At 42.9% G+C, this 21,890-nt stretch overlaps 2 protein-coding genes across 6 annotated transcripts; one reads left to right on the top strand and one right to left on the bottom strand.

The window, feature by feature from the left end:
- The first annotated feature begins 6,456 nt into the window (after positions 1-6,456).
- On the top strand, positions 6,457-16,948 carry LOC146364690 (semaphorin-3F-like). Of its 4 annotated transcripts, none has more exons than XM_084918065.1 (20): positions 6,457-6,636; positions 6,850-6,972; positions 8,571-8,669; positions 8,777-8,913; positions 11,791-11,951; positions 12,074-12,136; positions 12,238-12,357; positions 12,540-12,633; positions 12,740-12,859; positions 12,978-13,123; positions 13,215-13,329; positions 13,422-13,491; positions 13,657-13,801; positions 13,929-14,151; positions 14,258-14,346; positions 14,447-14,488; positions 14,594-14,751; positions 14,835-14,902; positions 14,991-15,118; positions 15,513-16,948. In XM_084918065.1, exons 4-20 carry the CDS (start codon positions 8,814-8,816, stop codon positions 15,888-15,890), a joined length of 2,220 nt encoding a protein of 739 aa, XP_084774191.1. In that variant the 5' UTR covers positions 6,457-6,636; positions 6,850-6,972; positions 8,571-8,669; positions 8,777-8,813; the 3' UTR covers positions 15,891-16,948. The 4 variants fall into 4 exon arrangements, with proteins under 4 accessions (XP_084774191.1, XP_084774190.1, XP_084774188.1 ...); XM_084918064.1 differs by having other exon boundaries at positions 8,553-8,669; XM_084918062.1 differs by having other exon boundaries at positions 6,529-6,972; positions 8,576-8,669.
- A 20-nt stretch (positions 16,949-16,968) lies between these two features.
- On the bottom strand, positions 16,969-21,790 carry LOC146364689 (actin nucleation-promoting factor WAS-like). 2 transcript variants are annotated; one of them, XM_084918067.1, is made up of 11 exons: positions 21,484-21,790; positions 20,586-20,726; positions 20,408-20,494; positions 20,174-20,270; positions 19,788-19,817; positions 19,663-19,698; positions 19,356-19,554; positions 19,061-19,239; positions 18,340-18,935; positions 18,092-18,203; positions 16,969-17,237 (listed from the first exon to the last, which is right to left on the bottom strand). In XM_084918067.1, exons 1-11 carry the CDS (start codon positions 21,583-21,585, stop codon positions 17,179-17,181), a joined length of 1,638 nt encoding a protein of 545 aa, XP_084774193.1. In that variant the 5' UTR covers positions 21,586-21,790; the 3' UTR covers positions 16,969-17,178. The 2 variants fall into 2 exon arrangements, with proteins under 2 accessions (XP_084774193.1, XP_084774194.1); XM_084918068.1 differs by having other exon boundaries at positions 21,491-21,790.
- Between the last annotated feature and the right edge of the window lie 100 nt (positions 21,791-21,890).

Genomic DNA, 21,890 nt, shown 5'->3' with positions numbered 1-21,890 from the left:
CCAAATATACACTCACTGGCCACTTCTTTAGGTATACCTGGTTAGTACCTGGTTTTACCCCTGTTTGCATTAAAAGCTGGCTTAATTCTTCATGCACAGATTCAATAAGGTGCAGGAAAGATTTCCCAGAGGTTTTGATTTGTATTGACACGATAGCATCACACGGTTGCTGTGGATTTATCAGCTGCACATCGTGATCTGAATCTGCCGTTCCACCACATTCCATAGGTGCTCTTTATGGCTTCAGATCTGTCGACTCTGGAGGACGTTTGAGTACAATGAGCTCTTTATCGTGTTCAAGATCCCAGTTTGAGATCTTTTTACTTGGTGCGACTCATCAGAAGATGGGTACACTTTGGTCAAAATGGGATGGACTTTTTCAGCAAAAATATCCTGGTATGCTGTGGTGTTTACACAGTATTCGGTTGTTACTAAGGGGCTCAAAATCTGGCAAGAAAACACCCCTCACATCATGACACTACCACCACTAGCCTGAGCCTCTGATATAAGGCGGGGTGAATGTTGTTTACTCCAAATTTTGACCCTACCGTCCAAATGTTGCAGCAGAAATTGAGGCTCATGAGACCAGGCAACATTTTCTAGTCTTCTATTCAGCAATTTATGGTGAACCTCTGTGTGAATTGTAGCACTTGTAGCACCCACTTCTCTGTTTCTGCTGACAGGAGTTGCACTTATCTCAAATTAGTTTAGCCATTCTTGTCTGACCAGTTTTTCACCAATGGAGATGCCACTCACTGGATCGTTTCTCTTTTTCAGACCATTCTTTGTAAACCCTAGAGATGGTTGTGTGGGAAACTCTCAGTTGATGTGCAATTTCAGATATCAGACCAGCCCGTCTGCCACTAACAACTCACTTGAGTCACTTAAATCACCATTCTGATCCTCGTCTTGATCATATCTATATACCTAAATGTATTTAATTGCTGCTATGTGTTTGGCTTCTTAAATATTTTCTTACCCCTCACTTACCTGTTCCTCTTCACTGCCCCACTACGCAATAAAAAAAATCTTAAAAACATAAATATATAATATTTACAACATCTAGTCACTGGATATCTCTCTTCCTCTTATTCACATCGAGCCTGTAACATCTGGGTTCAGATCCTCTGATGCATACAAATGCACTCGGTGACACACTTGCACCTGCTTTTAATTCTGACCATGTATAATGTGTTTCTTTGTGTTTGTGTGCCTGTATTGTTGTGCAAGTACACTTCTGAGAAAAAGATTTAAATCGCCCTCTTTGCATTTTGCCAAGAAAATGTGCAAATGTACATGCAAATACAGTACAAAAAGGAAAAAAACGAGTTTGTACAATTCTCCCAAAGCTCTTCCTTGGATGTTAGCTGGCTTGTCTTTTGTTTTCAGTCTGATTCCACACTATTTCGATACTGGCTCTAGGGAGGCCAATCCACGACTGAAGCCACTGACACTTTCCCAATAAGTACTTTTCTGTATTTATAATTCCATCAAGTTTGAAGAAATCCTCAACACTACTGGCTGAAATGCAGCCCCAAACCATGACAGAGCCTCCACCAGATGGATGGAGACATTCACTGTTGTTTCTCCCTCTTGATCTCTTCTGTACATAGTGAACCAAAAATATCTAATTTGGATTCATCATTGATTTGATCGCTTGTCCAGTTTCCTCAAGTGTTCAGCTAACAGCTCTTTGAGAAACACCTTGGTGGTGCAAAAGTACTATTAAAGAAAAACTGTGAGAGACCTTCAGAAATTGTGGTGTTATTGCTCAAGGCCAACTTAGAAATGACAAGCACGCCTGGCTGCTTAGAAGCAAAGTGTAAAGAAATGATGAGTGGTCCAGAACTTTTACTGAGGTTATTGTATATCGGTCTGCCTTTAAAAAAAGGTTCCAGGTCTCAACAAGACTGTTTAGCTCTTCTTTCCATAAAGACAGCATTTGATCACCTCTCCTGTACCTTTAAAGATGAGCTTTGACAACTCAGTATTGATTAATAAAAAAGTGGTTTTATAACCATTAGAATAGGTTTTTCCAAGAGTAGTCCCAATAAACTGCATAGACAGGGATCACCCTCACTACCTTCTGATGCACACTCAGCCTCTTTGTTCTTTAAGTAGCCTTAAAACAAGACAGAAACCACTCAGTTCATAGAAACTAGGCTTGCCCTCTAGTAAGTTTCCAAGGTGGAAAGAGTTAAACAAAGGATTTCATAATGATAATAAAATAGCCACAAGATGGCAGTGTGGTTAAGCCAATCTATTGTTAGAATAGCTGTCATTTTTTTGTTTTTAATGAGTGAATCTAATATCTCATAAACAGTCAAATTTGACAGCAGTATTTAGGCTATTAGGTGTGTAGAAATGAGAAATGATTAAGTCTTCCCTCAGCTGTCTCACACGAACACTAACCGCTTCTAATAAGTTATAGATGTGTGACTTATTAAAGTGATCTCAGATATGTTTGGCTGCAACACTTGCATCTTGACGGGAAGAATCAAAGAAGACCCGCTGAGATACAGCTGTTCTTTATTGTATTCCAACTTTGATTTGACGGCAGTGTTTGTTATCACTGACATTTCAAATGTAGCACTGCAAATAGCCACGGGCAAGACATTTTTGGACAGGCCCAGACAAAGGACCAGCAGTGCTGTTGCAATGGTACACTTAAACCCCTGATTCCACTTTTAATGCACAGCTATAAATATTCCACTAGCGAAAACCTGTCCTGTTGTAGCAGCACCCGGGGTATGCGGTCTAGGATGGGCCTATACTATTAATACTGATGATGAAACACATTATGGCCACATGAAGTGATCCCATGTGAAACACAGTGTTTGTCTCCTCTTTGAAGTAGTTTTTTTTTGGCCTATCTCAGAGCACCACATGTTTTCATGACTATGAATTAATAATGAGGTTGGTTCCTACAATATTGATTGTGACAAACTAAGTACAGATTGCTGGGACGGTAAAACCATCCTCAGGCTGCTTTGTGGTCTGAGGGTAGTCTGTGAAGCCTTTGTTATGTGTGGGGTGGCAAAATCCTAAATGGATTCTCCGGCGTAAACTACACTTCCCTGGGTTGAGCTCTTGTTGCTACTGTACACAAATCATCTTGTCATGCTGCTTCATGTTCAGTGCATCTTAAGAATCTCAGGCCGATTAACGGTGACAAAAAAAAAATGAAAGAACAACACACGGGAGCTAATTCCTCATCTGTGTTTAATGTGGGGGAGGTTATTTTTTCTCCTGCAATGTGTGCAAAAAAGGGGCATGAGCTGCTCTCTGAGGCTCATCAATAGTGGATAATCTGACGGTTTGAGATAGGCCTCCTTGAATAACAACTACCTGTGTGTGAGTGTGTGTCTGCAAATGTAGGTCTTGTAGTGCTGTTTGCGAAGCTTGCATTCGATGTGCTCGCTTTGGGGTGCACGCACGCTTGCAGGAGCCGCGCGTCACATAAACACACCTTCGGGTTTTTAACGCGAGCGCGATCCACTGCTCGTCAGATAATCAAGATGAAGCACAGCATTTCAGTAGTGCAGCAGAGAGAGCAGCTAAAAATGAGAAGAGAATGGAGTGAGTATGACTGAGGGAAATGGATGAGTGCAGTGATAAGCAGGGCTGCCCGGGCCCTGACAGATACACACAGCAGATGGATGACTCTTATCTGGGAGATCACAGAGTGCATACTCACGCCTAGGCCCAGTTACAGAGCCACGATCACACCAGACAGATGAATAGGCCTATCCCCAACCAATCACACTGCACGTACTGTAGACACACGCACACAAGTGCACGCGCACACCTACACACACACACAACTTCTTGACAGAATGAACAGATTGCAGCTTCTGCGTTACCTTTTGTGTCTTTGACATTGAAATTCACCTGGAGTCTGGTGTCTCAAGGATATGTGCGAAGAGAGCAGGGAGCAAGGGTGTGGACGGAGATAAGAGAAATCAATTTAATTTCAATTCGAGCAGCAGACGCGAACGCGCGTGAGTTTGTGTCTCCGTGGCGGCATGCACACACTGTATGCATGTGCGCCGGCATACAAATTTATCTGTCAAAGAAAGACCCGCATGCACTGTATTCTCACTTTGTTCAGCTTGCCACATTTTTTTTTTTCACTAATTCTCTTAGCGCAAACAATGTCTGTGGCAGAGGTTAAGATAGAGCTCGAGTCATAAATACTCAAAACAAATAACATTTTGAACTGTTTTTCTCCCACTGGGACACTTAAAAATTAACCAGCTATTACCAAAGACTTTTCAAAGAGTGCTGACAGATCTACCTTTTAAGACACGGGGACTGTGCTTGCACTCATCTGCTTACATCCTCACTATCCTCTTTTGAAATACAGCTACCCTCCCTACCAACCACACACACACGCACATACCCCTTGTTATTTGGAAAGAGCTCTTCTTCAGCAGCTGTTGAATCTCCCAGCTGCGTTTTATTACAAGGGAAAGTGTCAGTCTTGTCTTCAAGGCAGATGGCGGGCTGGCTGGCCCTGTAGACACGTGGCATGTTGGACGACTGCAGACGGTGCTCCATCTCAAAGAAGCCGAAGCTACATTATGTTTGTAGAGTGTTTGCACTAAAAGTCTGCACTCACCTCATTCCCAATCCGCTGTGTGGTGAGCAGGCTGTGTCTGGAATGTGCGCCACGTATGCACCCTTCATGTCAAAGATGTTTTCCAAAGTTGTTCTCCTTTGATAATCACTGGTGTGTGAAGTTCGTGAGTGTCGCACAGCACCTGCTCTCTTTTCATCCATTGTGATGTTTACATTTTTTCGGACCTGTAAGATAATAATTGCAAGGCTTGTTAATCTGCGTGGAAAGCGTTGTCACTGAACACAGGGCAAACAATTCTTGTGAATGTCTTATAGTCTTATTTTCTCTACCCTATAATTTCTTCTTAAGGTGATTTCATGTAATGGTGATGCCCTGGACATGCCTCAGAGCTGCTGGCATGTTCAGACACTCTTCAGTTCATCAATACACTGCAGGAGAACCCATCAGGGGGTTAAAATAATAGGTTGTCTTTCCTTGCGGGGACAATACCCTGGCTCTGGAAATGATTGATGGGTCTGAGGTCCCAGGATTCACCAGGAGTTTTTGGTTGGCCTACAGGGATCAATGTCTACCTCACATTTCACATTACCTATCCATTAGGGAAGAAGAGCCACTTGAGGGGGGCTTTTTGTGGACCAGAAAACCAGCCAATGTTGTTTCCTAATCCTACAGTCTGTCTCCAACAAAATCATCCATCATGCTGGAGTTAACCGGGATAGACTCACGTACACAGAGCAAAAATACCAACCGCAACACTCAGTGAGGGGCTGTTGCTATGACTTTAGCAAGTTGAGGCAGCAGTGTATGAATGCTGGGGAGATAAGAACACAGGATGATGCAGTGAAAGATACTGTACAAATGACGTTAATGAGTGCTTGTGAAGGGTGGGAGCTGGTCAGTTTATTGGTGTCCATGGCCAAAGTTGAGAGCACATGGAAACTTGAACCCGGCACACAGTCATGAGTCATTTCCGCAACTGGAAACAGAAGGATGCCTCCAGTGGGGCAGGAAACAAAGGCGCTCTCCTGGATACATTTTGACACACTTTGCCGCCTGTAGATCACATGTGGCTGATACCCAGCTTCTGATAAGGTCAGTGATTTCACATACTCTGCTGGTGTGATGAGGAATCAAACCTGAAAACGTGCATTGAAGATAGATTTAAGCGTTGAAGATTAGAGTGTTCTGAGGCTTTGCCAAGAACTGCCCCCACCATGTGACCTTTTACACACTGGCACACCACATCACCTCATGGGTTTATTTTATTTTACTGTCTTACAGGGCTGTTGCTCAGAATACACTCACTGTCTGCTTTTGTGTCTTTAGTGCGCCACACTGCGTCAGGGCTCTCCACAAAGCCGGCAATGATGAGAGGCGCCCTAAAAGCTGTTTTAATTTCAAGCTCAAGGCTCCGTTAAAAGGATGGATGTCCTTTACATTCAGTCCTCCCCCCCTTTCTGGTTGCTTTGTCACTGTTGTCATGAGCGCTGGAGCCAGCCAGAGAGGAATCCCTGGAATCTTTTTCGTCTGACCTGGCTCTGAAAAGTAATGGTGACATTGTCCTAGTAGCAGACCCGACTCCTAGATGCTTAATAGTAAATTTCAGTCCCTGCATCATGTGTAAGAATAGTCTGTGGCCCTTCTGGTGCCTCAAAAAAACTAAAAATGAAAAAGAAAAAAACATTCAACAGTGACTGTATGCCCTTCACAGTTTCCATAAAATACGCAATAATTTAAGCATTCTAAAATAATTAGACTGATATAGATTAGTTGCAGTTTACAGCAGAGTGGAGCTGTGAGTTTAACTCAGCAGCAGTGATAGGGTTAACATACCCATATGGTGTACCAAGAGGTTTGGTCCAATGCTGCTGTGGGCCAACAGGAGAGCGAAGGCTGGGTGGGGAAAGAACAGAAGGGAGAGGACAGCGGGGCATACACTCTCCCAACACCTGCACCTGGTCACTTGAATCTCACTCAGTCACCTCCAAACTCACTTTTACGGATCAGCGGACCAACATCTCGTTCACATCACGGCGATGGTTGTTGCCATCCAGGTTTAAACTTTTTTCTCTCTCTTTTTTTTTTTTTTTTGGAAAGAGTGGAAAAGGCGTTAAAGGATTAGTTGTTTCCCCCTCCTCCTTCTCTTCCTCCTTTTTTTAAAAAAATATGTTGAGTGAATGCTTTTGGTCAATGGCGACCGATTAGCCTTCGGTTTTTCCTCAGAAGAGGAATTAGCAAACCTATCGGATTGTTTTATGCCTGCGCAGAGCTGCTGACAGAGATTTTCCAGCCCAGCTCCGAGGCGCAAAACGCGAGGAGTGCAGCGGTAACATCCCGCAAGTTTGGGATCTGAAAGGCACGGCGGCTTTCCCGAAAGCCCGGTATCAAAGGTAGGGCATTTAACTTCTCTCTGGTTTAACTTTTAACTCAGGTTTGGTTACTCTGTAGCGTGGTCTGGATGGCAGATGACTGGAGTGCACGCATTTGTAGCCCACGGCTCCTATTTCTGGATGTTGAGTTCACAGGTAAGCGCGCACTCCTCCCGAAAAAAGAACAAGGTTATAGAAATCCTGTAATTATTATTATTTTTCTTTAAATGGAAACCATATAATAACACAGCAGAACTTTAATCTCTACTGCTGATCCCACCCAAGCACAGAAAACCAGCAGGAGTGCCGCCACTTGTACAAATACCACGAAAATCAGGCCATCTCGAACATGTACTCCCTCGGGCTCAGTATAATGGTTTAGTAACACCCACTAATTGCATTTGTAACGATATTTTTAAGGCATTTCAAGTAGACTCACCCTTTAATTATTTTTTCCATCTTCATCTAAATATTGGTAGGTTAAATGTAGCCTTCAGAGTCAGCGGGTCATAGACATTATGTATTCAAATTAGGGTCAAATATGTTTTCTAATTATTTGTCAGTATCAGTTTATTATTAATATTTTGTATATCATGTTTTTATTTATAAAGTCATAATGTTAATGTTACAAGGGCTGACTACAAAAAAAAATCTCACACCTTTGTATTTTCAATGGTCTCTACCTCATTTCAAATATCTCACGGTGCATGACGGGTTATTAGCAAGTAATATACGAGGTTTGATAAAAGCGAATAGGAATCAAGCTCCCATGGTGAGTAAATATAGCAATTGTGTGAATATGCCAAGAAGACTGTGAGGTATTCCCAGCAGCTTCTGTTTTAAATTTCTAAATTCTTACCATGTCAGTCATTTCAGTTTCATCAGCTTTTTTTATGGCAGCATATTTTTTTGTATTATGTGTGTCAGATAAATGAGTGGCTTATTGTGAAAAAAAAAAAACCTTTTGTGAAATCCCACCCCATTTTTGACCATGAATAACTCATTTCCAGGCTTGTACCATGTGCACTGGAGGCCTTGGCTACACGGATGTCATAAGGAGGGGGTGAAAAAACCCGAGGGATAGCTTATAGCCCGAGCAAGGCACACCTTCAGGGAGACAATTTAATGGATGTTATGGACTCAGCTTTTAGTATTCATAATTTATATGGGATCCTCTCAAAGCAAAGTGCAGATGCATAATAAATGTCTGAGTTAAGGTCTAACAGTTAGGCTACGTTTCAACACCCCTAAACTGTCAGAAATTGTTTCAGCCAGGACTACCTGTGTCTTTGAACTGTCATATATTTCACTTCTCAGCTCCTGAAAGTACACTGACATGCTTTGTTGAAAAGACTGAGGGAAAACCAGAGGGACTCATTGATGGGCATCTTCATCATCTTTTTGATACAGTTTTCTAAAAGAAACATGGGCAAAATGTATGCAAAACAAACTGTAATGTGTACAAGATGAAGACCACAAGGCATTAGTCTTCTTCTTTTTTTTTTTTTTTTAGACTTTTTCCAACTGACTGTATACTTACAAGTATTATTATACAGTCTTGACACATAACTCACTACGCTTACACTTTAAATAAATAATAGGCCTGTCATATTTTCCAGCGCAGGTGCGAAGATTTGGACGTTGTTCTCTCCTGCCAAACGAGACGTCTTGCCTTGGAAGGCTGCAGGCCAAACTTATGATCAGAGAGATCAGAGAAAGTGAGAGAGACTAGCTTGCCTGTCCTCCCTTCTTTCTTTTTATGTCTCCCATTTCTCATGGGGCACTCTATAATAATAGTTCATTCGTCTTTCTTCTTTTCGTCCAGATTTAGATCTCTGTGGGCTACCTGCGTGACTGTTACCATGACAGCATCTGGAGCCCAGCTCCTCCTTTTGGCCCTCTGTGTTTGCAGAAGCTTGGGCGTGCAGCAGTCTGCTCCTCGGGTTCGCCTCTCCTTTAAAGGTGAGTTCGTACAGATTAACTAGAACTCTTCTGTCAGCGGGGATTATCGTAATAGTTTATTGTACTTTTTTGGTTTCTCCCGCAAAGCCACTCGCTTGCGCAAAAACTCACCCATACGCCCACGCGCGCATCCGAACTAGCGGTTCTATTTCCTTTTCATGCATATGTAAAGAACGTATTTCCTGCCACACGTCAAACTGTGCAACGCTGAAAACAAAAGGTGGATATTACGTGTGGATGCTGGTAGTGCCCTTCAACAATTTGTCCCCACACCCTGAAATCCACACGCACTACAGTGTAACCTGTCAGTTCTTTGTTTTTTGATGGCTGACGGTCTGACACAAGAAGGAAACAGCTGAAATTTGATCATGACCTTTTTGAAAGCCAGAGTAGATTTGAGATGGGGCAGATAGTGTTTTCTTTGAAGCTTTTTTGCAGGTGTTTGGGATTTTCCCGTGTTGTCTGTTCCCTGTCGTCATTAACTATAATAGCAGAGATTCGTGTTACAAATATGTGGAAGACACCTTTCATCCAAACAATGTCGGATGATTACAGGTATTTTCTGCATCCCTATCATGTTGTCACTTAAACTCGCAGAAAGACACACAAACACACACATGCGGGCATCACACCTGAACTTCGTGTAAGTGAGAATTAGAGGTGTGAGTGAGATTTATAACGTTCCCAAGCGCTTTCATGTGGAGTTGAGTCAGGACCTTCTGTTTGCAGGTCAGGTCTAGGCAGTGCTGACATGCTTGCTTCATTATGTTCTTCAAGTGCAGCGATTTAATGGGAAACATTTATGATTTGGTACAATTTCAAGAAAAGCCACCTGAGGCAGATTAGAGGTGAACTAATCACGGGATCTGTGCTTTATAGCCAGTGCTGTTTTGAATTCAGCTGATTTTGTAACACCAAAGACACGCTGTTGACAGCTCTTGCATACGGAGACACTTTCCATTTGGGGCTCGAGAAAGTAATTGCTGTGCATTTTTGCGTGACTTTTAACGTTAATCCCCTTTTGGTAAACAGCTTATACATACCAGTGAGTTTTTGCAGCAGTTTGAACAAAGTAGAAGTCTGACCAGTTGCGCAAGCTCGGTCTTGAACTTGATCGTGTTCCTCTCAGAAAAAGGAATTCACATCTGTCAGGAGCTGTCCTTGACAATTTCACTTTCAGGAGGATGTTTGGAGGAGCTGAAAGGTGAACGCTAGATTGTTCGTAAGAGCACGTTCGCAGACTTAAGTCACCCTTCCCCCTAATACCAAACAAAAAAAGGAAAAGAAAAAAGTTGGATTTACTCTGCAATTCTTTTCTGCGACTCCAAGGATTTATTGTTCATTGTTTGTGACAGCGAGTCTCTTTGTTCCCTTGAGGCGCCTGTGGAGGAGGTTTTTGAGGAGGCTGGAGGACATGTGACTCTTCTGAACGAATGAGCCGGGCTGAGTGACACTCTGGGGGTACAGGAGGCCTGGAGAGGAAAGGAACACTACACTGACTTCCCTGCTGCTGGGAAGTTGTATCAGTCATAAGCGCCAAAATGGGAATAACTGTAAATCGGTTGAATTAGTGTTGCTAGAGAGCAGAATCGGCAGTGTAACTGAAGCCATGTTTTAGAATCTTATGCCCTCGCAGTGCTGTCAGCAGTTAGCTCATACTCGAGAGACGTCTGGGACTACAGTAAATGGCAGCAGTCATTAGTGCCTTAGTGACAATATGTTGTCAAGCTGTAACACGAGAGCTCATAGTGGCCCAGCTGTGGCTTCATACTTGAATTGTGTGTCCTTCCCAGTGTTTCCCTGTCAGTGTCAGAATGTTGTCAGGGGGTAAGTGTTTGCTGAATGTTTACCAGATGATGGCAGTACATTGTTTGCTATTTTTGGAGAATGGAGACATGTATAGGGGTGTGGTGTTTCTACATTTAGCCTGTTCAGTGAATCCACTATGACCCAGTGATGTGGCGCTTGTCCAGAAGCTTGTTATCCTGTGTTTACCTCTTGGGAACAGAACCGGACCTCGTCCCACCTCTGAGACTCCATCCCATGTTGCCCGGAGATCCGATTGCATAGCTTATTTTTGTTGCACCTTGACTGCATCCTGTTAACACGGGCCTCAAAAGGAAAATTGAAGGTGCTTTGATGTAAATAGAGATTGTGCTTCCTCTTGATTCCCTGTAAGCCCACTTCTAAGGGTCTCTGTGAACATTTGTCAATATATAATCCTGCTGTCTTTACCATGAGTGTGCCATGTCACAGTGTGCACATATGGTGGTCAGAATTTTGCACATGCCACAGATGTATGAGCGAGTCTTACTTTGTATGTGTTTAAACTAGTTGTTAGATGAAAGAATGGAAACTTTCAGAAGTAAAGTCCTCCACAGTAGAGTCCATTTGTCTTGCAGCAGATGAAAATAGCCTAATCAGGGTTTTCAGGAGAACAAAAAAGGGGGAAACATTTTTCACTGCATGTCTTAACAGGTTACGCTCTGCTGAACACAAATCTGATCTTAAGAATTAGCCGTGAGTTCCACTGACCGTGTTTCCTAAGGGACTCGCTTTTTCGTCTAACTCCACAGGGCACGCGGTGCCTTAAACTCAATCAGACAGCCAGGACGCATAAAATATTAAGATCTTAAAAGCGAAAATGTTTCCTAAAATGCTCTAAGTTGAGTTATATTTAATCTGTGACACACATTTTCCTGCACACAAGTGAGAAGTATGCTGTTTAAGGGACCATAAGTTCATCCAAGTCTGTAATGAAACATGGTAAAAGCATAAAAGGAATAATATGACTGGATTTTCTCCACATGACGCTGGTTTTTCCGAGTGGCGAAGTTGTAATATTTTTTTAACAAACTGGCAACACTTTCCAAACAGAACTGATGGACACAAGAGCGGCACGACCCTTCAGCTTCACCTTCAATACCAGCGATTACCGTGTACTTCTGATGGATCAGGACCAGGGACGTCTGTACTTGGGCAGCCGGGAGTACCTGGTGGCTCTGGACATGCACAATGTTAACAAGGAGCCACTCATAGTGTGTATAAATTCCTTTCTTCCTAAATCCACTCTGCCATTTGGTATGTGGTATTTAGTCTCAGAGTGCATTGATCCTTAATAATTCACTGTTTGGGGGTATTTGTGCTTTTGGAACAACAGATCCACTGGCCAGCATCTGCTAAGAGAAAGGGAGAATGTCAGATGACAGGAAAGGGAAAACAGGTAGCGTCAAGTATTTACATCCTGTTCTTTCAAAAAAGTTGGAGGCTCCTGCTTTCAAGATACAGTGTTTGGATTCCATTTGTCTTACTCTCCTTTGTCAGGGTGAATGTGCCAACTTTGTGCGGTTGATAGAGCCGTGGAACCGCACCCACCTCTACACTTGTGGAACAGGAGCGTACCAACCCATCTGCACATTCATCAACAGAGGCTGGAGGGCAGAGGTGAACAAGACGATTACCGTTCCCTTAGAGGCATTTACAGCAAAACCCCTCCAGCTTTGTCCTCGCTAAATATTTCACAGCTACAACCCGGGGCGCTGATTTGTTTATGATTTCCCATGCTCCCTTGTGATGTCTTAGCGGTCTATTTTCATGCATACTGACTATCTAATCTGCCTCTGCAGGACTACCTGTTTAGGCTGGTCCCTGGGTATGTGGATTCGGGGAAGGGAAAATGTTCCTATGATCCCAAACAGGAGAATGTTGCAGTTTTGATCAGTAAGACATGACTGATTTATAGCCAGAAAAAAACCACTAAATTCCTTCTCAAACTCCTTAAGCTACTGTTTTACCACCCTGTTTTTTTACGGTCCCACCTGTGCAGATGGTAATCTATATGCAGGGGTACATATCGACTTCATGAGTACAGATGCTGCTGTGTTTAGGACCATGGGAGGAAGAACGGCAATCAGGACAGAGCAGTATGACTCCAGATGGCTCAACGGTGAGTAAGTGTGGGTCTGAGTAGGTAAATATTACTGATTACAGGTTATTGCTCCGTTCATTTTTTTGACAACCACTTGCCTCAATCCTCTCTCTGCTTATCTGTTTTTATCCTCCAGAGCCTGTGTTTATTCGAATCCAGCAGATCCCTGACAGTGCAGAAAAGAATGACGACAAACTGTACTTCTTTTTCCGAGAGAAGAGTCTAGACTCCAGCGGTGGGGCGAGTCCCACTGTTTTAGCCAGGGTGGGAAGAGTGTGTCTGGTGAGCCAAAGCACACTGCGCAAGTTGTGAAACTATAAGCAGCTCACCTTTTTAATATAAAATGCATTGACCTAATTTCTTTCCTGTCTAGAATGACGAAGGAGGACAGAAGTCCCTGGTGAACCGCTGGACGACGTTCCTGAAGGCTCGTCTTATCTGTTCGGTGATAGGAGAAGACGGGGTGGAGACACGATTTGACGAACTACGTAAAGTCATAATAAAATAAGCACTGTGTTTAAACTGGTTGCATTATAACTTGCCTATAGCGTTACTGATTTGCATGTCATTCTTTTAATAGGGGATGTGTTTATACAGCCAACGCAGGATGAACGAAACCCTATGGTGTACGCTCTCTTCACTACAGCAGGGTGAGTCATATTTGGAGACTCGGCCAATGAATTCACTTCTCATTCAATCTCATTAACTCAGTTTTTATTTTCACACATTTGTGTGGACATAACTTAATTTCATGGGTAGGGTGCAAGCTGTCTCCTACCTCTACTTATTACCTTAATTGTCTGTTTGTGCTCAAGCTCTGTGTTCAAGGGATCAGCAGTCTGTGTTTACTCAATGGCTGATATCCGCAACGTATTCAACGGACCGTTTGCCCACAAACATGGCCATAATTATCAATGGACAGAGTACACTGGCAAGATTCCCTACCCAAGGCCTGGAACGGTAGGTTTCTGTCACGTAATGTCCAAAATGACACAATGGAATAAAACCCAGATGCTGAAATTTAAATCAAAAGGAAGTCACCAGATGATGCACACGAAATCTCCCCTCCTTTTTTTTTTCCACCCAGTGTCCGGGAGGAACCTTCACTCCTGGTATCCGATCCTCAAAGAACTTTTCAGATGAGGCTGTGAATTTCATCAGAGCCCATCCCCTCATGTTTCATTCAGTTTATCCTATCCATCGCCGCCCCCTGGTGGTGAGAACTGGTGTGGACTATAGATACACTGCCCTGGTGGTGGATCAGGTGGATGCTGTTGATGGGCGCTATGAAGTGCTCTTCCTGGGGACAGGTGAGACAACTTCAGGGATGATTGCACATGCTCGGTTGAAGTTGATTTCTTTCTTTTTTTTTTCATGCAAATGTTGTTTTTGATCATAATTCATTCATACTTCTAGATCGAGGCACTGTGCAAAAGGTAATAGTTTTGCCTAAGGACCCAACGAGCATGGAGGAGTTGACACTAGAGGAAGTGGAGGTTTTTCGGGTATGTCTAAATGTGTGGTCCTAAAAAGTACACAGTGCAGTGTGTTCTAAGAAAAGGGGTCATTTATTTTTACATTTTTCTTTTTTTAATACATTTTTAGACCAGAGCACCAGTCAAGACTATGAAAATATCATCTAAAAGAGTAAGACAAATCTAACCTGGTCATATACATTTCTTTGCATGTATTGAAACAAATGCCCCACAGACACTTGCTAAGTTTTTTGTTTTTTTGCTTGTGTTGCCACAGCAACAGCTGTACGTGTCATCAGACGCAGGGCTGACCCAAGTGTCGCTTCACCGCTGTGGGGTGTACGGCAGGGCCTGCTCTGACTGCTGTCTGGCTCGGGACCCCTACTGTGCCTGGGATGGAGAGAGTTGCTCTGCTTTCACGCCATCAACCAAAAGGTTAGGGACGTCTCATAAACCTCTATACTATAAAGTAAGGATGTGACAATATAACGTCAAATTTCAACTGAATTCTGTCTCAGGAGAAGCAGAAGACAGGACGTTAAACACGGCGACCCGCTGAGGCAGTGCAGAGGCTTTAACGCCAAAGGTGTGACAATTTTATGTTTTAAAATGATGTAAACTTCAAAATTTAGCATTTTTTTAACTTTATTTTTTTTTACCATCTAAATGTCCAGTTGAGAAACGTCTGAGAGAGACAGTGCAGTTTGGAGTAGAGGGCAGCAGCACCTTCTTGGAGTGTCAGCCTCGTTCTCCCCAGGCCACAGTAAAGTGGCTCTTCCAGAGAGAAGGAAAGAGGAAAGTGGTGAGGAAGAGCAATCTTTTTTCTTTTTCCTTTTTTTTTAAGATGCAAAAGGAATCACTTCCCTTTTTGGTAACTATCTTTATTGCTTTTATTGCTGAGAGTTTATTTTTTTCCAGTAAGTATCGAGGTTTGTGATCACTGGAAACAAAGAAAAAAAGTCCCTTCTTCCAGCTTAGAAATAGCCACACAATGTTGTAAGCAACAGCGGACCCTGTGTATATAAAGCAAAATAATTTTACATATTAAAATATGAACACGTGTATTTTGCTACCTTTTATATAAGAGGCTGTTTCTGTGTTTCCACAGGACAATTATTTGCCCTATTATTTAAAATTATTATTTAAACTTGTTCCCTTTCTTTGACTTATCTGCTGTTTCACCCTTTTTCCTTCAGCTCAACCGTGCCGGAGGGGTTGTTAAGACCAACCACGGCATCCTTCTGAAGTCTCTCAACCAAACAGACGCTGGGCTCTACCACTGCCTCGCCACTGAAAACAACTTTAAACACACGGTGACCCGCATTGCGCTGCGCATCCTTGATCGAGACATCGTTTTAGCTCTCACCGCTCAAGACGAGGACGAAGAGCCAAAAACCCGTCAAACACAGCCATACTCGCAGTCCTCCCTCGCCTCTACACCATTCCCGCCTGAGATTAGACTGATCAACCAGTACTGTCAGTCCTACTGGGACCAAATCAGTCCCAAACAGCAGCAGCAGCGTAAGCGCACCAGCCGCAGGCACACAGAAAGCCAGGACCAAGGGCTCGGCTAGTAGACGGGACCAACACTGTCCGGCACTGGCCTGTATAGACTTTATGGTGGACTTTCATTTGACACATCTTTGGGTGTCACTTCTATTCATTAGGCAGGCGATGCTGTCTTTCTGTCCTTAACATGTATTGGTGGTTTTGCAAACGCCAGCCCAGTAAATACATATGAAATATATTTTACACTACTGATGACCACATTCTAAGTTGTAGCATACATTTCTATTCTCCAAAACACAGCTGTATTACCAATGTGGTTAAAAAAATGAATGAATAACAGACTGCACATTGGGGTTGATCACATATTTCACACACACTTTGGTGTTGATTTGGACAAAGGCTGACTGTGATGTAAAGTATATGTAAGATATAGCTAATGGGCTCCAACACGCAAAAACACAAGTATGTTCTCTTTTAAGTATCTTGAAACAGAAATGTAATATATTGATTGTGAATATAATATATAAGGTCGTGATGCAGTCATTGGATTGCTCTTGCATAACGATGACATGAATGCATATTTTGCATGCGTACTGTTGTTGTTTGTTGCAAGTTGTACATTTAACTGTTCTGTTTTCTGGTGTGTTACGATGTTTGTAAGGTGTATTGTTTTATGTTAAGCTAATTCCATTGGATTTTGTCATACAATGACTCCCTTACTGTCCTGTGCATTAGTGACCTACAGTATGTGAGTATTGAGGCTATGTATAGCGTACAGTGTTCTTCCAGTCATGCACTTTGTAGGTGGTGGTATTTGAGGGAACTGGGGATTTTTGCACAGACGTTTGAGAATATGATACAGGAACCTACTTTTTTATGTATAGTATGTTATAAAAATGGGAACGAAACTGGCTCAGATTTAGTATTGTTGGTGTTCTGTCATAAGCTGTAGTCACAGGTTGGTTTTTGGGTTTGTGTTTTTTTTAAATGGCTCTTTAAGCATATTTTCCACTCGGAGCCGCTTTTCACCTCCATAGTGAGAATCACAGTGCTATGTGTTGTGATGCTGATGAATCCTACACTGGAAGTGTTAGAAAAAAATATAAGCATTTCAGAATTCTCATCAATTTGTTCCTTTCGATCTTTCATATTGAAATATTTGTTTCATTTTATTTCATTTTTTTACGAATCCCCTACAAACAGTACTTTATCACATATCCAAGCTATACTCCAGTTTGCAGTTAACAAATCTGTAACAGATCATCGCATGTAACAGTGTAACAGTTCATGGGGTTAAAACAAACATCAGAACTCAAGCAAGTGGAAAATTCACAAAAAACAAGAACAGCTAGATCAGTCATCCCATTCATCGTCATCATCATCGTCATCCCCACCGTCATCTTCACTTTCATCTGAAAGACAGAACAAATATAAAGTGATGGTTTAACTCATGCATGCATACACTCACGCACCACTTTATTAGGTACACCTAGCTCGTACTGGTTTGGACCCCCTTTTTCCTTCAGAACTGCTTTAGTTTTTCAGCAAGTTACTGGAAAGATTTCACAGAGATTTTGATCCATATTTGCATGATAGCATCATACAGTTCCTGCAGATTTGTCAGCTTCACATCCATGATGCAAATCTCCTGTTCCACCACATTACAAAGGTGAGCTATTGGAATGAGATCAGAGCCTGGGAAGTGACGCCTAGTGTGGTCTTCTGCTGCTGCAGCTCATCTTCTTCAAGATTGGAGTTTGGATGTGTTCAGAGATGCTCCTACCTTGATTGCAGCTAGTGAGTATTTCTGTTACTGCTGCCTTCCTAACAGCTCAAAGCAGTCTGGCCATTCTCCTCTAACTTTAACGAGACATGTTTGCCCAGAGGTTTGCTCCTGCTATCCAGCAGTTCATCCAAATAACTTCCTGATATTTTCTTTCTCAGACGATTGTACGTGAACCAGAGATGATTGTGCAGGAAAACATCAGTATATCAGTGGTTTATGCAACACTCTGACCAGCCCATTCGGCACCAACACCAAAACATGTCATATCCGCTTACTTAAATCACCTTTCTTCATTATCCTGATGCTCAGTAAGTAAGCTTCAGTAGGTGGTCTTGCCTACATCTACATGTATAAATGTACTGATTTAGTGCTATGAGATTGGATGATTAGATATTTGCATTAATAAGCAGCTGAACAGGTGTACCTAATAAAGAGACCAGAGTGTATATACAAAGATGTTACTGGTAGTGTAATATTTACCAGAGGAATGGATGACTTTGCTTCTCTTCTGCATGACCATCATGAGAGCACCGACAATGCCTTCACCTGACTCTGCTGATGCAGGTGGAGCTGGATTAGGGTCATCTGTTACCTGTAATACACGACACCACAGGAGGACAAAATGTAAACGTCAGTACGCTCTACAAATATCTCGGCATGTTGCAGCATGAAAATCAAGACGTTTGACTTATGTAACAGATGTTCTTGAGAAAGCCGAGTTTCTTTACATTTCTCAGTTTTTTCCCGAGTCGGATCTGATCCAGCAAAGCTCCTCTGCTGTCTCCTCCACCAACGGAAGCGGAAGTAGGTCGTGGTGCACCGCCAGATATGGGAGGAGGAGGAGGGAAATCTGAAGAAACAGAAGTTTGGGGAGGTGGCGGTGGTGGTGGTGGTGGTGGAGGAGGAGGAGGTGGGCCCCCTCCCCCTCCTCCTCCTCCTCCACCACCAACCCCTCTGCTGGGTGTAGACGGGACAGGAGGAGGTGGACAACCTGCGGAGCGCTGGCTTGGTGGTGGAGGAGGAGGAGCGCCGTGGGAAGACATGGGAGGTGGGGCATGAGGAGACCTTGAAGATGGAGGAGGTGGAGCATGTGATGGCGGGGGTGGCGGAGGGCCGCTTCGGCTTGATGGAGGAGGGGGTGGTAAAGATCCACGAGAAGGACGTGGCTGGGGAGGCGGGCCTGCTTGCTGTGAATGACCTGGAATGGGAGGCAGGGGGCCAGAACGGCCTCGCTGGGGTGGAGGGGTTGGAGCAGAGGGGCTAGAGCCTGGTAGCGGAGGGAGGGGCCCCTGTCTGCCAGGTGGAGGAGGTGGAGGTCCTGTAGCTACAATTGAGTGGAAGAAGGTATAAACATATATTACAACTCATCCATGGTTTAACAACGAGATCAGCCTGTTTGGAACAGTGAGATAGTTAACTGAGTCAAAAACGAGGCAGTGAGAGTCTAACCTGATCTGTTCACCTCCCTTTTGACTGCCTCCATCCCTCCTGACTGTTCAATTACATTATAGATGAGCTGAGAGGTTCTTTCATCCCTCATTTCAGCTTCACTAATGCCAGCTTGAGACAGCAGCCGCATCAGGTCAGGGTCCAGGTTGTTAGGGTCCCACCCCACATGACTTACATGCCTGACGGAAGGAAAGAAGAAGGAAACAGTTTATTGAAGTTAAATTTAAACAACAAAATATGAACATTGCTCTAAAACCTCTGATAAAACTTCATTTTCAGCGAGTCATACACTCACTTAAATCCACTAGGTGCTCCTATGTCTGCTTTGGAGAGCTTGGGGCCTTTTTTCTGCTTCTTCTTCTTGTCTTTCTTTCCTTTGCCTGTCGCAGCAGAGGCAGCAGCAGGTGTAGGCACCGAGCGATAGCGTGAAGACTGGATATCTGGGTTTTGAATGTCCACTGTGGCCATGTGAAAAGAAGGAGGGCCACTAGGTCCTGTTTTTGGAAGACGTCCAGATTAGCTCACTGGTTAATATGTTCCTAGTATGTTTCATTTTATGTATCAATAGTAAAAGGTACACAGCAAAGACAGCAGTTGCACACCTTTTTCAGGTGGGAGTGGAGGCAGGGAACTTCTGTCTGCAGTGAAAGAAAATAGAAAATTATATGTAGCACTACAGTTTGCCACGTTTACACAGCATACTGTTTTGAAGTTTTTGCCATCTTACCACTAGTGTGCGGGGGGCGCTGTTTCTTATCTGTGAGAGAGGTGAGAGAAACCATTTTGCATAAACACCACACACAGCCGTTGAAACAAATGAACGACTTGTTTCATATATAATCACGTATCAGCCTGGAAGCGATTTTTTTCTAAGAGTACTAGAATAGGGTACTTGATAAAAAAAAATAATAAAAAAACTTCCTCATTTAGTGTGATTTCAATGTTTGTTTGTTTTTCCCCCACAGTGCTTTCTCAAATATATATATTAACCTCAAACCATCTATACACAAATAAATTGTGAGTAAGTGGTAATCATAATATTTCAAATGTATTCTTTGCTTTCCAATTCTAAAAAGAGACATCAAAGCAGTGAAAGGCTGTGGCCTCACTGACCTTGACGGGTGTTTCTTTGGTTGATTTTTTCCTGAACAGCAGTTTGGAAACTGCCTGCTTCATCTTTATCACAGAAGTTCAGTCCGACCTGGCAGTCCTACAGTGTATAACAAACGCACACAGAATCAGGATTGATGATTTTTGACCCATAGTGATGATTACACCAGAAGTAATTGCACCACATCACATCATAATTACAGCTTTAAGATGAGGTAAAACAAGGGATGTTCTTACATCAGCAGGAAAGGTATGAAAGAATGGCTTTGGGGCTGAGTATACAATTTGGTTGTAGAGCTCCTGCTCCCAAACCATACTCCCGACCTGTAAAAAGAGTGAATTAATATGTCAGTCTTGTGAGATTAGAAACTTAATCTAAGCTATCTAATACGGGACCCATTATGTAGGGGGTTACCTTTAAATCAAACATCCGTATGAAATAGGAGCGCTGAGGGTTGTCTTTGACGAAACAGGCCACCCCAGTGTGCTGCAAGCTCCACGTGGATGAACTGTTAGGTAGAGCCATGAACAGCTGTGCGACTGCGGTGGCCATGGACTGAACACATAGACAAGACAGACAATGAAAAGAGCTCAGAGCTGATAGGAAACTTGAGAGCTCTTTATTGCAGTTCATATGTAAATTTGCAGCTTTGCAGTGAGAATAAACTTCCTCATCTGCTTTCATTTGTTCAGATGAGGCTTAAAGTTTGTGATGCTCCTAGTTTTTCAATGCAGCCTTCTATGTAATTAAAATGTGTAGCTTGTGCACATCTAGTGTTTCGTTATTATGGCGGGGTCACAACTGTAAACGCTATTGTTTACCTCAGAGGCCAAAAGCAAGAACTGAACAAGGCAACTTCCACTGTAAGACCAAAGCTGAGCATAGTGACTAATTCTGACAGCAGAGGAAGAATTGGTTCAGCCACCATTTCCTGTTACAGCTACCTACTTTTTGATGACCTAATGTCAGCAAAAAACGCTTGAATTCACATAAACTCTCAATAGATTTCAAAACATAAAGAGTAAAATAAGACAGGCCTTCAAATGGACCAAAAATAAAGCGACTAAAAGTATTAAGAAAATAATCTGCCAAAAGAGTTGAGAAAATGATGGTACAACAATGCTGTGTTAAAAGTATAACAGTCCTCAACCCATTGTTAAACTGTGCATCAATTAGAATGGTGTGTACTCCAGTGTACGCCGCCTTCTTTTAAGGTAAACGCTTTTAACGAAAAGGATACAAGTCAAGACAGATAAAGCAGAGCGACATTCTTTCAGTTGGTAATCCCCTCCCGGGTCAGCTAAGAACTTACAGCACACCTTCTGCCCAGCAGCTCCTCCAGCTTCTCATTCTCCTGTGGGCTCAGCAGAAAGCTTTGAGTGCTCTCTGTTTTAGTTTTAGATCCACGACTCATGGTCCTGCGATAAAACCGGTTATCCTAAACTACTGTATGCACGGCATTTGAACAAGCGCCCTTGCAACAGAATACTCTCTATAGTTAGCTCTACAGTCAAGGAAGTTTCTCTTCTCTCTTCTTTGCACACATCAACTCAAAGCCGGAAATGAACGACCACATTTTTTCTTCTCTCGCTCAGACCCAGAGCACAAACGTGTTACTTCCATTTTCAGAAGGAGGAAGTGCAATGTTATATCTCTCCTCCTCAAGTAACGTTCTTTTAGATACGCTGAGTTTATGCGACCTCTTATACAAATTTTTTT

This window comes from Perissodus microlepis, chromosome 20 (genome assembly GCF_051167445.1).
Source record: "Perissodus microlepis isolate ML-2025 ecotype Zambia chromosome 20, ASM5116744v1, whole genome shotgun sequence".
Classification (NCBI taxonomy): domain Eukaryota; kingdom Metazoa; phylum Chordata; class Actinopteri; order Cichliformes; family Cichlidae; genus Perissodus; species Perissodus microlepis.
The sequence above is the reverse complement of the archived record's forward strand: the minus strand, read 5'-3'. Positions and strand labels throughout refer to the sequence as shown.

Excerpts from the sequence above, each read along its gene's own strand:
- LOC146364689 (XM_084918067.1), bottom strand. The coding sequence starts at position 21,585 with ATGAGTCGTGGATCTAAAACTAAAACAGAGAGCACTCAAAGCTTTCTG. Across the intron at positions 20,727-21,483 it reads TGCTGGGCAGAAGGTGTGCT|TCCATGGCCACCGCAGTCGC; the intron begins GTAAGTTCTTAG and ends CTATGTGTTCAG. Across the intron at positions 19,240-19,355 it reads GGAGCACCTAGTGGATTTAA|GCATGTAAGTCATGTGGGGT; the intron begins GTGAGTGTATGA and ends TCCTTCCGTCAG.
- LOC146364690 (XM_084918065.1), top strand. The coding sequence starts at position 8,814 with ATGACAGCATCTGGAGCCCAGCTCCTCCTTTTGGCCCTCTGTGTTTGC. Across the intron at positions 12,860-12,977 it reads TGACTCCAGATGGCTCAACG|AGCCTGTGTTTATTCGAATC; the intron begins GTGAGTAAGTGT and ends TTTATCCTCCAG. Across the intron at positions 14,152-14,257 it reads AGTGCTCTTCCTGGGGACAG|ATCGAGGCACTGTGCAAAAG; the intron begins GTGAGACAACTT and ends TCATACTTCTAG.